The sequence below is a fragment of the Furipterus horrens genome, unplaced genomic scaffold (genome assembly GCF_987537825.1).
Source record: "Furipterus horrens unplaced genomic scaffold, mFurHor1.1.pri manual_scaffold_4, whole genome shotgun sequence".
Taxonomy (NCBI): domain Eukaryota; kingdom Metazoa; phylum Chordata; class Mammalia; order Chiroptera; family Furipteridae; genus Furipterus; species Furipterus horrens.
In genome coordinates, this window is record NW_028327174.1 from 37,394,316 (window position 1) to 37,407,925 (window position 13,610).

General features: G+C 39.8%; 1 protein-coding gene across 5 annotated transcripts; it reads right to left on the bottom strand.

Annotated features, from left to right (window-relative positions):
• Positions 1-207: 207 nt before the first annotated feature.
• Positions 208-13,383, bottom strand: PTHLH (parathyroid hormone like hormone). 5 transcript variants are annotated; one of them, XM_090272964.1, is made up of 6 exons: positions 13,212-13,382; positions 12,285-12,737; positions 10,828-11,055; positions 10,198-10,319; positions 4,160-4,582; positions 208-663 (listed from the first exon to the last, which is right to left on the bottom strand). In XM_090272964.1, exons 4-6 carry the CDS (start codon positions 10,296-10,298, stop codon positions 654-656), a joined length of 534 nt encoding a protein of 177 aa, XP_090129090.1. In that variant the 5' UTR covers positions 10,299-10,319; positions 10,828-11,055; positions 12,285-12,737; positions 13,212-13,382; the 3' UTR covers positions 208-653. The 5 variants fall into 5 exon arrangements, with proteins under 5 accessions (XP_090129090.1, XP_090129089.1, XP_090129088.1 ...); XM_090272963.1 differs by lacking the exon at positions 12,285-12,737; XM_090272962.1 differs by having other exon boundaries at positions 10,828-12,737.
• Positions 13,384-13,610: the final 227 nt, after the last annotated feature.

Sequence of the window (13,610 nt, forward strand, 5' to 3'; positions counted from 1 at the left end):
AACCATTCTATTGAATTGAACTTAAAATTTGGATGAAATACATTTTAAGTGATTTTAAACTTAAAGCTAATGTGAAAATGTTGGAATATGTACCAATATAAACATATTAAACTTAAGGCCATATCAAATACAGTGTAAAAGTTACAATGTGTTCGTTCCTTCTGTTAGAAATCTTAAAGGATATAATTCACCTTCTGAGTCATGTAATTTAGATTATATTTTATTAGACATTCTTTACAAATTTAAAATACTGCTATTTTTACATGCACAGAGGATAATTATATTTAGGCATTCATGAAAATCAACCACAAAATAGAGACACTTTATTGTGTCATTTATCAACATACTTGATATGTATATCTAAAGTGCATTATGTTACAAAAAATATAGAAATTCAGCAGCACCAAGATACATTTACAAAATAAATACATCAGTTGACAAAATAAATTATGGTAAATGTGACAATAACAACTGGATTAGCCTTGGAAAAAATATTCACAATGACCAATGTGCAGTTTCATAGAGTAACGAGGGAGACAGTTTTATTCCAATGCATTTACAGTATTTACAGACAATAAATATTTCTAATACTTTCCATTTGTTCACTATTACAGAATCCTGCAACATGTCTTCTGAAGGTCTTTGCAAAAATTTCAATGCCTCCTGAAAAGAGAAAGAAGGGAAAGAAGAAGAGAAAATAGGTTAATTATTCTTACAAATAAAGAGACATAAAATAAAGGGCATAATTAAGGAACAAAGAATTATATAGAAAGAGATATAGGGGACTTTTTGTAAATATCTCTTATAAGAGGTGACAGTGGGATCCATCTGACTCTCTAGAACCTCTGCTACAGTCTTTCATTCAATCAAATGGTCAGTGCAGTGCATGCAGAAAGAGAAAGGCTTGTGTTTCTAAATATACTCTTTCAGAAAAAGGAGACCCTGTGAGATTTTCCAATGTCACCAATTGACAAGTTTGGGAAAAGAAGGCACGCATTTGAGAATTTGGAAATAAGGCTAAGGTTGTGCAATCCATCATTTAATATGCCTTGCTTAGAAGTTTATTCCCCAGTGACGCCTGATGCAGGTGGTCCACTGGTGTCTTATTTTCCCAGGTTCTCTTTGGCCAGATTCTCCCAAAGAGAATGGGCTGTTGTGAGGGTAATCAAAAGTGTGTGTCTTGGGGTAAAGGTTGGAAGGATGCATAATTAAACAGAGTATATTTTGTAAATGATTGGATGACATCTTTCATTTTCTTAATCGTCCTTAAACACTAATGAATGAAACTGTTGTTAGGTTTTAGTTTTTGAAGCCATAATTAAGATAGAATTATTTCTCACTTTGCTGTCTTTTAAAATTGAATCTTGTATTAGAAATTGGGAAAGCCTGTTTTAAATTACAGAAGAAGAATCAATTGATTTAAAAGTATAAAATAGCACAAGCAAGGAGGGAATGAAAAGCATTTTGAACAGTTATTTTCTCAGAAGGAAAGAAAGGAAAAAAAGGAGCAAGTTAAAGGACCGAGGCAAAGATCATTTAATTATATTTTACACTGCCCAGCTAGTTTGCTTGTTACCCTTCCTCCTGATTTCCCTTAATAAAGGCATGCATTGAGAAGCCACAGAAAACATATAACATGACCTAAAAATACATGTGTATGTTTATCACACATGTGTGTGATGCTTTAGAGTCCCAGCTTTTTTGAACACTGGAAAGCTTTTATATTATTTCTAAATTCAGTATTTACCAAGGTGAAATATATGTCCTTAGTGAAAAAAGTCCTACTGTATCTGAATATCTTACTTGCAACATCAAAATTTCCTAAGTTTAAAGCTAAATATTTCCCACTGAATGGTTTGTGAAGAGAAGCCAGACAGTTTTAGCTCAGGAGTTTCTGTTAAGAACTTGTATAAATATTGTAATAAAATTCATGCTTGCCATATCATCAGACCTCTCAGATCATCATATAGTAATGCAGAGACTAAAGAGAGGATAGTAATAAAAGTTTGGCTGCCTATAAAACTTTAAAATAGTTATTTGGAAAAGATTCTATTTGTACTACAAAATGTGCATGACCCCACATGTTCTCATCAATACACTGTTAAATTTCCGCACTCTTCCCTGTACCTCTGGTGGGTTGTACTGGGAAAGTGCCAACATCTGGCTGCCAAACAAACAGCGCTTTCCATGAACGTTCTTCACAACCAGGGAATAGAAAGGAGAAGCAGAAGCATTCTGTTTCTTTCAGTCCTAGGTCTGGATTTGATTAGGCAACTGCCTAATTTTTACTTGATCTACTTTAGCTTAGGGATGGCTTTGGAATAAGAATTGACGAGTGCTGATTTTCATTAATTCTCTGGATACCTAAGAACATTGCAAATTTTAAATAAGTAAAATTCATAAAAATGAATACGTCTGTTTTTAAAATACACACACATATATTTAGAGAGAGTAAGACAATGGATAAAAATAGGCTCTGGCAATAGAGTTATAAATTAGTTATAAATAAGTGCAGTTAAAATATACTGAATATCCGCATTGAGCCAACATTTATAAGGTTATCCCTTACAGATCCATTAGACAGTTGCAGAATAGGTCATTCACTGTGCTAAAGATTTCACTAGTGCCACTATCCATTGATTACTGAAGCTGTACTACTTATCAAATATAATTATTACTTTACATGCTATTTAATGATGGGTTTTGTCTACTTAACCCAAAGAGAGAAGTGATGGTACATAGGTTTAACCTCCACTTTGAAATATCACTCTGTAATCCTATCTCTAGTCAGAAGAAAGAACTAGAGAAGTAACAGGGGACTCAGATAATGAGATCATTAGCTGCATATGACACATTTGTGTGTTGTCTTCCTCATCCTTTCAAACCCCACAGAAGTGCTGAACTGAAAAGTAAAAACAAAACAGATCCTATCAGTGGAAATGCTTGGATCAACAGGCAGTACTAATAGCACTGGCCTAAATGTCAGGAAATGGGGAAATAAATCCAGTTCTGAGGACGACCTATCCCAGTTCCCAGAACTGCTCAGTCCTTTCACCATGGAGTACCTTGGTTTTCTTGTTTATAAAATGAAATTAATAGTTGCCCACCCTTTTTGCATCACAGAAACACACGCACCAATATAGATAGATAGAATGAACAATCAAAACCATGTCTAAAAGTGCCAAAACAATAAGTTGCAATTTATTGAGTGTTTACTATATGACAGGCATTTAAACCATGTAATCTCATTTAATCTTCACTTAGCCCAGTGGGGTTAGTACAATTATTATCTTCATTTTGGAGAAGGGGAAAATGAGTCTTAAAAAGATCAATTAACTTATCCAAAGTTCAGACCCAAAATGTGAAGCCAAGATATTTGGCTCCAAAGTCTGTGAATGTCATTACTATGTGCATCTGTGAGCTAAGGATAAACAAGCCACATAGATGTGAAGTTTTATTATTCTATTGCAATACCTTAGAAAAATTATTTCAATTTTCCAGTGAACAAATAGATACATGAATAAAACATACCCTTCTTATCTAAGCCAATACTTAAAGAATTTTCAGAAATCATGATTTTTTCCTTTTAAGTTGTTAGAAACCAGAGTTAAATTTAATTAAATAAATGTAAAGTGTGTGTTTAAAATTTTAACTTATTTAAATATAAATACATTTAAAATTTAATTAAATAAACAACTAAAAGTGTGAATGGCTTGGAATTGTTTACGGTAAGATACTGTTCTGTAGTGTTTGTAGATCATATCAAAGCCTTCTACTTTGTCCCTTGAGGGGAAAAAGAAGTAGGAAGTGAAAAACGATCAGGAAAGTTTGCTAAGGGGGTGAGAGTGGGGAAATAAACACACTTCTCTAGGAAATGAAGAAGATGATCACTAGTTTCTGAAGCTTGAATAAGCTGGCGTTGGGGGGTGTGAAGATGAAGAGAAGCCGGTTATTAAAACCCTGTGTGTGTGAATGGGGGCAGAAGGACACTGCTTTAAGTCAGACAATATTCTGAATCATCTTGGTTTTGCAAGCAGTTAAATTGTGGAGTGATTGATGGGGGTGGGGCAGAAAGGTTTGTCCCAGCTAAGGCAGAAGGCAAGCTACACACCCCTGCTGAGAGCACCAAGGAGAGGCTTTGGGCCAGGAAGCCAGTTACCGGAAATTGAACTCCAGCGATGTCGTAGAGATGTCAGACAGGTGGTCCCCTTCTAGGCCACTCCCAGCCATGCTCGAGTTTAGCCAGGCCGATCGAGTCCGCCGTTTCTTCTTCTCCTGCTCCTTGCGTTTTCCAGGCTTGCCTTTCTTTTTCTTGCCGGGCGTCTTCAGTGGCTGCTCTTTGTATGTCTCCACCTTGTTGGTTTCCTGAGTTAGGTATCTGCCCTCATCGTCAGACCCAAATCGGAGGGGGTGGTTCTTGGTGTTGGGAGCAGGCTTGGAGTTGGGGGAAACCTCCGAGGTAGTTCTGATTTCAGCTGTGTGGATTTCTGCGATCAGGTGGTGAAGGAAGAATCGTCGCCGTAAGTCTTGGATGGACTTTCCCTTGTCATGGAGGAGCTGGTGTTCAGACACAGCTCTTTTGCTTTAAGGAAAAAATAGCAGGAGAGAAAGAAAGCAATGAAATTTTAGTTGTTGGTAGAAACCTCAAAGAAATGAGGAAAGCCCTCTAGTGTTCTAGTCGCTTCTATACGAGGCACACAGGCCGGAAGAGGAGCAAGCTCGGGGGCAGGCAAGGGGCCAGAGTGGAGGGCCAGTTAGCAGCTCTAGCTCAGAGTACCAGCTCTGCCACTTACTAGGTCTGTGACTTCGGTGAGAACACAGACATTCTTGGGCCTCTTGAGTCCCATCTATTTAAAAGGAAGGGGTCAGATTCAGTGATTTCTATTCTCCCTTCTCCACTTAAATATGATTCAGTTATTTTCAGAAATGGACAGAAACCACTGAAATGCTTTTCACGTTTTTCAGAGTTGCACTGGGGAAATTAATTCAGAAGTCCTAGTCTGGAAAATAAAAAGGAGGCTGATTTTACCTGAGTACTTGCCCCAGGTGTGTGTGTATGTGCGCATGGACACACACACATACACACACACACTGCTCCCCCATTAAGAAAATAATAATACTGAAACTCAAAGAACAGCGAGCTGTAAGAGTAAAAGCAAACAGACTGAAGGATAAAGTGAGCAGTGAAGCCTGTCTAGGAAACCACCTAACAGACTGAATTTTAACATATTAGACTGCAGGCTACCAAGAACCTATATTTGAAGGCCAACTGTCAGAGAAAGTATGCATAATTTTCTGTAAAGTAGTGGGTGGTCTCTTTAAAATGGGTTTCTTTGTGTGTTTAAATTAAGTGAGATCATTTTATTTCTTCTGTGTTTTCTTTTATTTTTTTAATTTAGAATTTTAGAGGGTATTATCCTTAGTACTTGGTTAGAAAATTCATTTTTTCTATTTGCTCTTTGTCTTAATAATACCTCTTTGAACAAATATGATGTGATTTTTCAATTTAAACAGCAAGCTCATAAAAATATAGTGAAAAAGAATAAATTGATTTGCTATCCATCCTTTTAGATGACACCCTGGCTCTTGCCTAAATGTCCATCCATGAATTCTTTTATTAGTCTGTGTATATATTGTTAAACATATTTAAGGATTGCATACATTAATCGGTCATATTATGCCAGCTTCAACTCTGCCTTATATCTACTATTAAAATAAACCTCCAAAGTGGTTCATATTCAAAAATATCTGAGGGTGTTTCACAGGGCTACATCCCACGTATTCTTACTTTCCTGACACACAGCAGCATTTGGATCCCTTATTGCTTTTACTAGTACAACTTCTTTAACTCCTTAAAGAAATATGACAGTAACAAATAGCACTACCCCCATTTTTATAGATTGGGAAAGTGAGGTTCAGAGAGATTAAATGCCTCACCCTTGCCCACACAAGGAAAGCAGGCAGAGCCGGGGTTCCATAAATGAGTTCTTTTAATTCAAACCAAGATTACTTTTCACCTTCCTCACCCCTTTCCACTGCTGAAGCAGAAGTGTATGTTGAGAAAACAGGAAAGAAAGGGCACAGAGTAAGAAACCTGTGGTGGGAACCATGACAATGGGATAATTGACAGCAATCTATCACTTCCCTTGAAGACCAAGTTTATGGCCCCAAGAAATCCATTTTCATCACCAAAATGAAGAACTAGGGTACCTAGAGTTTGGATTTTTATTGAGGGAATGAGATTGTCTAGTTATGCTGTGAGTCAAAGAAGGATAAAACATGAAAAAAAAAAACACTCATCATTTCTCTGGACCTTTTGGCTTGAATGCCAGCTTCCTTTTTAGTAATTTAGTGTGTGAACTGACTTTAAGCCATGTAGCCGTTCAAAAAAGACATGACTTAATGGAAAGGAATTTAACAGGAGCCTGGTTTAAATGAGGCATGTAGGAGTCTCTCTTCCTTTTTGAAGGTGCCACATGTGACTAGATTAAAATTCACTTACTTTGTGGCAATAGTTAGTACTCTGGAAACTTTTAATAATCTACAAATTTGAGGCTTTGGTACAATATATTTATATCCTCTAATAACATTATAAGAATAAGACTGATATAACTTCATATTTCATAAGTTTAGTAAATATCTTTTAGCAAAATGTCACATTAAAAAGTTCTTAACCAATGATCATTTATAGTATTTGGAAATTTTCTTTCTTTCTTTCTTAATTCTTGGCAGATATCCACTCCATCTGTACTGCTCTCCAAATGTATAATACAACCCATTCTAGCTTAACCTGAAGCCAGAACTTTTAATGGTTGGTCTATTCTAATCGAGCCACATTGCTCATGCCCCCTCTGACTGGCATATATGCCTGTCATCTTGGCCAGCTGTGAGTCACAGTGCCTTCCTAACTCAAGCACTACACTTTCCCAGGATGGTTCTCATGGGAAAAGGAGTGATTATTCTGTCCTTGTCTTTTATAAAAAGCCTACAATATGGCATGACTTTGTCCAGTTTAAAATAGTACATCTCTTGTGAGGTACAAAACATTTTTCTGCCTTTTAGGATTACTTTTTAGTATATTAGAAAATGCAAACTTCCTTCAATGCTAAATCTGAAATGCTGTTACATAATTTACTTAATGATTCAAAGACTTCTGTACTTAAACTACTGTGAGGAATGAATTTCTAATTGGGCAACTGCATTGGTAGATCAGATATATACGATAGTATCTTTATTGTTAACAAGGAATAAGGTCCATAGAGTGTTCCATTTATTTTCAAAATAAGACATAAACTGACAAAAGAATAAAGGACTAGTATGTACAAACTAGATATACATAGATTATGAGTAATAAATTCAAATTAAGGAGAATTTCAATTTAGATAATTCTGAAATATTTAAGTTGTAAATATGGCCTCAATAATAGTCTGCTACTCTATGTGTTGGTAAACACTACATAGCACAATGGTTCACATGGAACTTATTACATACCTCACTTCCAACATGGAAAAACAAGTATGGTATGCTCATGGTCTCCACTGGTTATTATAAAAAATTTTGCAAAAATGCAGGGAAAGGCTTAACATAGATAACTCAAAATCCAATCAAAATATGGCTGTTCTGTTTTAAAGAAAAATTACCCTCAAGGGGAGTTTTCAGGGAAAATTAAATTTCTAAAAAACTCTCAAGGAACACAGGGAGTAAACAAATTCCTCTTCCAGCACCAGAAGAAGCAATGTGCTTGGGCTGATGCTAAGGCTTCTAAAGGAGCCTGGGTTTGAGAAGAAAAGTTCTGTGGTACATGGAAGAGCCAGGGTTAGGGTGTTAGAGTTAAAATGACTCACCAGAAGTCCCTTCCAACCCAAATGACTCAGTCCAAAGTTATGCTTTTCATTAAGTGGAATAGACCCAGTCTGGCTCCCCAGCAAATCAGCCAATGATGTTTCAGATTTCTGAATTTGCTGGGGTTCCCTCTCTCACTTAACACAAAGGGTGCTGCTACCTGTCGCAACCCATGGCCTCACTTTCCAACCTCCAACTTACTCATGCTCTAGCTTCATTAACTAAAGTCTTTTGGATTCATAGGTTCAAAAGTTTCATAAATCTATGTTGCCTCTTTTTCATGGCTTGCCATTGTTATTGTTTGTGGTCATTTCCCTTAAAAGTTAGCCCATAGTCAGAAAAACATCTAAAGTAGTTTCCTTAATAATTGGTGTGAAGAGTAATGGGAGAGTAACATGGTTTGATTTTATGTTAAAACTTCTTTCAAGAAACTAGTTGGATTTAGCACAATCATAGACTAATGTTTTCTTTTACTGCTACTTGGCACCAATGTAAAAAAATGACTTATTTTTAAAACTCCATTTGGCTATAATAATTTGATGAAACATCTTCATCTACTGATGATTTCAACCATGGCTGTAATGTAATGATCTATTAGCCATTAACTATAAGAACATCTTGTGGTAGTTTTATAGCCATCTGCTGAGTGTGAGTGTTTGATTACAATATCATATTTCACCCACAAACAGAACTATAACAGAGTCTTTGGCTGCTAAATGGTTTTTTTGATGTGTATTTTGCAAGGTGCAACAAAGAAAGAGTTAAAAATAGCCTTAAGGACAATTAGCACTGTTTTAATGCCATAACTGTGGGTTTAATCATGGTCCATTTACTGTTTCTCAAAAGAGAAAACAGGTATTTCTTAAGCAACTTTAAAAGAAAAAAACTGGCTGGGTTCCAAGACAGTATTTCTTGGCCAAATAAATAGAGTATTTAAACATACTTTTAAAAGTTCACTCTTCAAAAACAAATCACTCTTCATCTATATTTATGTATGGATTTTAAATAATAGAATTTAATACAAGTCTAAAAATGAGCAAAAAGTCTGAAGACAATTTTTAGAACTATATCAACAAAACGTTGATTTAAAGAATACAAAGCAGCTTTATTTTCAGTACAGTGTTCTACACAATTTGCCTTGGGAAATTCATAATAGATTTTCATTTTGGTGCCAAGGTTCAGACATGTCTAAAGTAATTTCATTTAAGGATTTTCTACTCTAATAATAATAGACTAAGGGCACATATAAAATTGTTGCCTTTTTGTACACCTTTGGGTATTTACAAGGAAGCACCATGAGCTTGACTGTAAATATTAGATATTGCTATTTTATTGTTAGCATGAAAGTTCTCCTTAATTCCCTCTCCAGAGGCAAACTCTTTTCAGTTCTCAACTTTTATGGTTTTCTCATCCTGAACACTAAGTCTGCCACTTAAAGATACTCAAAGACAGTGTTACACACGTTAATGAACTGCTAGGTCCAACAGAGTATGAAGATAGTATTAGTCCACCACTTTTCCATCTTTTCAGTCATACAACACAGCGGTCTTTATCTGGTATACTCAGATGTATGATTATTTTAAAGTCAAAATTATCCTTAAAAGAATCACCAAATGAGAATGCGAAAGTACAAGTTTTCAGTCTACAGTGCAAATATGTGGCTCCAAATTAAAGAACTGTTAGCCATAATTCCAAGAGAGAAAAAAAGTCCCCACACCTAATACTCATTTTGGAATCAAGTATTCTAGAGTTCCTGAATTGTATCAATACTAACGTTGGAATCGCGCCATTGCAAAGTTGTCACTACTTTCTTATATAATATGCCTTCATTATGTAATATGGTCCCATTTTATATGCTTAGAATTATGTCATTCATAATAAAATCAGATGTAAGTTTTTTGTTTTTCACACACCAATAGCCACCCACATTCAGTATGTATAGAAGTGCACCCAGATATGTACTTCCCTGTAGCCCTCTGCTTCCTCCTCGAGTTATCAAAATCTCTTGGATTCCTCAGGGTTTCAAAACCTTCCCAGGTCCTGAAAGTAACCTTTCTTTCACTAGAGGCAGAGGATCTTTGCCTAGAGGAGATTCTGTAAAGAACGCCCCCTCTTATGGAAACTCACATGAAAATCGACTCTTGTCTGTCTTTGCTGGAGGTTCAACCAGTTCCCGCTGGGGGAGAGAACTGGGCTCAGACCCCCGCAGGTAGCCGGATCTCCTTGCTCTCCAACTTGGCCAGAAGCATCAGTGACCGCTGTGAGCCGTCGGCGGCGCCCCAGCCTGGCGGCCTCTCCCACTGTCCTCCCCAGCCCGCTCCCGGCACCCTGCCCTGGGGAGGACCGGACACTTACAGCCGACGGCCCAGCTCCTCCACCGAGCGCCCGCAGGAGGGCACCGAGTAGTTCAGCAGAAACACGGCGACGCTCCACTGCTGTACCAGCCTCCGCAGCATCTTTCTTCTCGCTCTCAGAACCTGCGACAGAGCGGAAAGGGGCCCGAAGTGTCAGTCGGAACCTCCATCTGCCCAAACTACCCGCTCCCCCTTTTAGCCTGATCTCAAATAGCCTCTTCAACATCAAGGGCATCTCCCAAGTTGCAAAGGAAAAAAAACTTTCTCTGAAGCCTCTCAGCACTTACTTAGGAACCAGCTACTCCAACTGTGCTTTTGCCAAACCACACAGGCAAAAAGGGACCAGAAAGGGGGGAAAAAATCAGAGGCGCTTTCCCTGAAATAATAACCAAAATGAAATAGTTTTATATATGCATCAATGATGAGCAGCGAACGTGTTTACACGTTTCCCATAGCAATGCCTAATTAGTCTGGCCGGCAGTTCTCCTGGGTTCCTGGAGCAGGGCTAATCCCCTCCTAAAAAGAGAAGCAAGTTTCCTCCTCCGAAGTCAGCGTCTTTGCGAACTAGGCCGTCTTGTTCCAGAGTCACTTGTAGGGAGACCCACATATATACACATAGCTGTCTGTCTACCTCCTCTGGTGGGCTGGTTGCTTCCGGAAAGTTGATTCCACACACTCTGAGAACAAGTTTCAAGTGCGTGTGTCGTCGATCAGGAGGGCCAGGTGGCAACGAGGGCGGGCTAATAGCGGCGCAGAGGGGCGGTGGCCCCGCTTCACGGGCGGGGAGGCATGCCGGGCGACGCAGGTTAGAGGCAGCTGAAAGCCGAGCAGAGGAATGTTCACACGCTCCCAGGCAAACCTGCGGGAGAAGTGAGCGAGTCGCAAAGAGGTGGCGCCCTAGGAACGCGCGCGGGGCCAGCTAGGGCGCGGGCGCACAGGGGGCGGGGGCGGCCGGAGCGATCCCCGCTGGTCAGAGCGAGCGGAGGGGAGCTCCGAGCTGAGAATGCACAGCAAACGAAGGAGTTCCCCGCCTCCCGCCCTACCGCCCCCGATGCTGCCCCGAGCTCCGCCGAGCCCCACCCCGGAGCGCCAGCCCTACCGCGCTATCCCGGAGTCAGGCGCGTGGGCGGATTCTATCACCCCCGCTGGGTCCCGCGGATTCTGGACTGCCCAGCGGATCTACCATCTGAGGTCCGCGAGGGCGTGCGGACGGCCCCGGGCAGCCACTGACCTCAGCGCGCCACAGCAGCCGTGGCTGGCTGGACGCGCGGCCGGGAGTGGACAGGCAAGGAGGAGGCCAAGCAGCCGGGGCTAGAGCGCGCGGACACCCGGACTTCTCGGCGGGGAGGTCGCGGGCCGTGGGCCGTGGCTCTGAAGAGCCCTAAGACTGCTTGGGAGTTTGGGGAGTGAGATGGGAACCTTACTTTCTGGCCCCTCCTGGGACAAACTGAGTGGGGAGAGTCGGCTAGGGAGGGGGAGATCCTTCACTTAGAAGAGGAAAAACGGTTTCAGACTTCAGGTCGAGATTACATTTCTTGCTGCCTCAGAACAGCTGAGGACATCTGGAGCCCGTCCAAGAAAACCCGCGCACATGATTGAGACCCCTTTTTGAATGACAGAGGGGAACCGATACTCCTGGGGAGCGCACAAGGCCCTTTAGTCCACCAACAGGCGCCTAACCCACGCTTCCCCGGTTAACCTACTCTGTCGCCCCTTCACCTCCCAGTCCCCGGTTACATATTCTAGGGTGACCCTGTCCGTGTCACTTTAGCCCGCAGATGCAGCGAAACTATCATTGTATGTTGCTCTGCCTCTGAGAAGCAAAGGGAAAGAAGGAGGTTCTACCCAGAGCTATTGGGCGGGGAAGAAAGACTGCTGTGAATTACTGGGCAGTATCCTCTTGGAAGGATTGCAGCGGATGTGAACGCCCTCCTTAAGAGTTCCTCTATCTTTCTGAAATGAACGAGGGTGGTTGGGAACCATTCAAGGGATGTTTGTCTTCTAGATAGACAATCCTAGTGGTAGATTTCAGTACTCTCTAGAAGGCTAGTGTGATTTAGAGGTTTCAGATCATTAAGGAAGTCTGACCTTAACGAAGTCTGGCTTTCTGGCTGATGCTTCACAGATTTGCCGAGGGTGGGTGAAATAGCGCCCTCTCACCGACCCTCACTCATCTCGGCTCCTTTCCACCTTAACTGCAGCTAGCTAGCCAGTAGTTAACGTTTGCTTGTTTGCTGCTTAGTTTGGGTGGGGGTCAGCCCTTCTCAGAAGCTGCTCTCCCCTTTGATTACTTTAAACTTCATACTTCAAAAAACTTGGCTTCCTCCCACTAAAACAAAAAAATCTCTGGGAATTTCCACAATTTCCCTTGAAAGTTTAAGAATTTCTGAATGTTAGACCTAGTTACATGGCATGAAAAGACAAAATAACAGCGCTCAGAAATGTCAACCTTTGAACCTCCAACACTTTCTGATTTATATTAAATTCTTTCCAAAAAGACGCAGGCGCCTTAATGTAATCCTTAGATCTGAAGGGGGAAATCTGTAAAAAAAAAGGTAAATCACAAATGAGCCATTTAACACTTGCAGGTTGTTTAACATTAGAGTGATAATATTTGCTTCCACGATTTAAAAAAACCCAAAAAACCAAAGGTACTTAGCCAATTTTCAAACTATCCAGGCTTTAGAAAGTCAGCCCCCCCATAAAGGTTAAAACCAAGATTGAAAATATTCAGTCACTATGCTGTAAGTAAATTCATTATGCTCTCAGAACACTATAAAGATTGACATCAATAGGCTGCTTTGATTTTGTGTTGCTTTTCTACTAATTAAACAAAATTGATCTCCTCTCTCCTTTCTTTCCCCCCTCATCCACTTTTCTGGTGTCAATAGCAAAACATCTATCAAATATTTTTAGAAGTTCCTCTCCCCCACAAAACAAGAAAATATAGACACAGGCAGAATAAAGTCTTTATATAGTCAGATACTAAAGTTTCTTCATAATTTATTACTTCACCTTTTTCTTGATTTACAGTCCTCTCTGTTCCTCTGGCCAAAGGAGGAAGGTCTTCTCAGCAGTCTCTTCCAGAAGTAAATTTTTTTCTTTTGTTCTTTAAAAAATAAAATTAAATCTTAAACGAATTAAAAACTTCCTGTAAAGAGTCTTTTCTGTTCCCACCGAAGGCAAAAATTATTAGAAAACTAGAAAGCAGGTGCCTCTTCTAAGCTTCTCTGTTAATTACTTACAGCAGAAACTCTCCTCAATATATACCCAGGACCCTGACTTTTTGCCTTTCTGAAAAGTGTATTTTCTGACATCATAATCTAGTTTCCAATATAACTGAGTAACCTCTGTGATAATGCTGAGGACATGTGAATGCAAATAAGATTACTTCACACTAGAAGCCTCCCTCTC

Coding starts and splice junctions, on each gene's coding strand:
- PTHLH (XM_090272963.1), bottom strand. CDS start 10,298: ATGCTGCGGAGGCTGGTACAGCAGTGGAGCGTCGCCGTGTTTCTGCTG. Junction 4,583..10,197: donor GAGGAGCTGGGCCGTCGGCT/GTAAGTGTCCGG, acceptor TTTTCCTTAAAG/CAAAAGAGCTGTGTCTGAAC.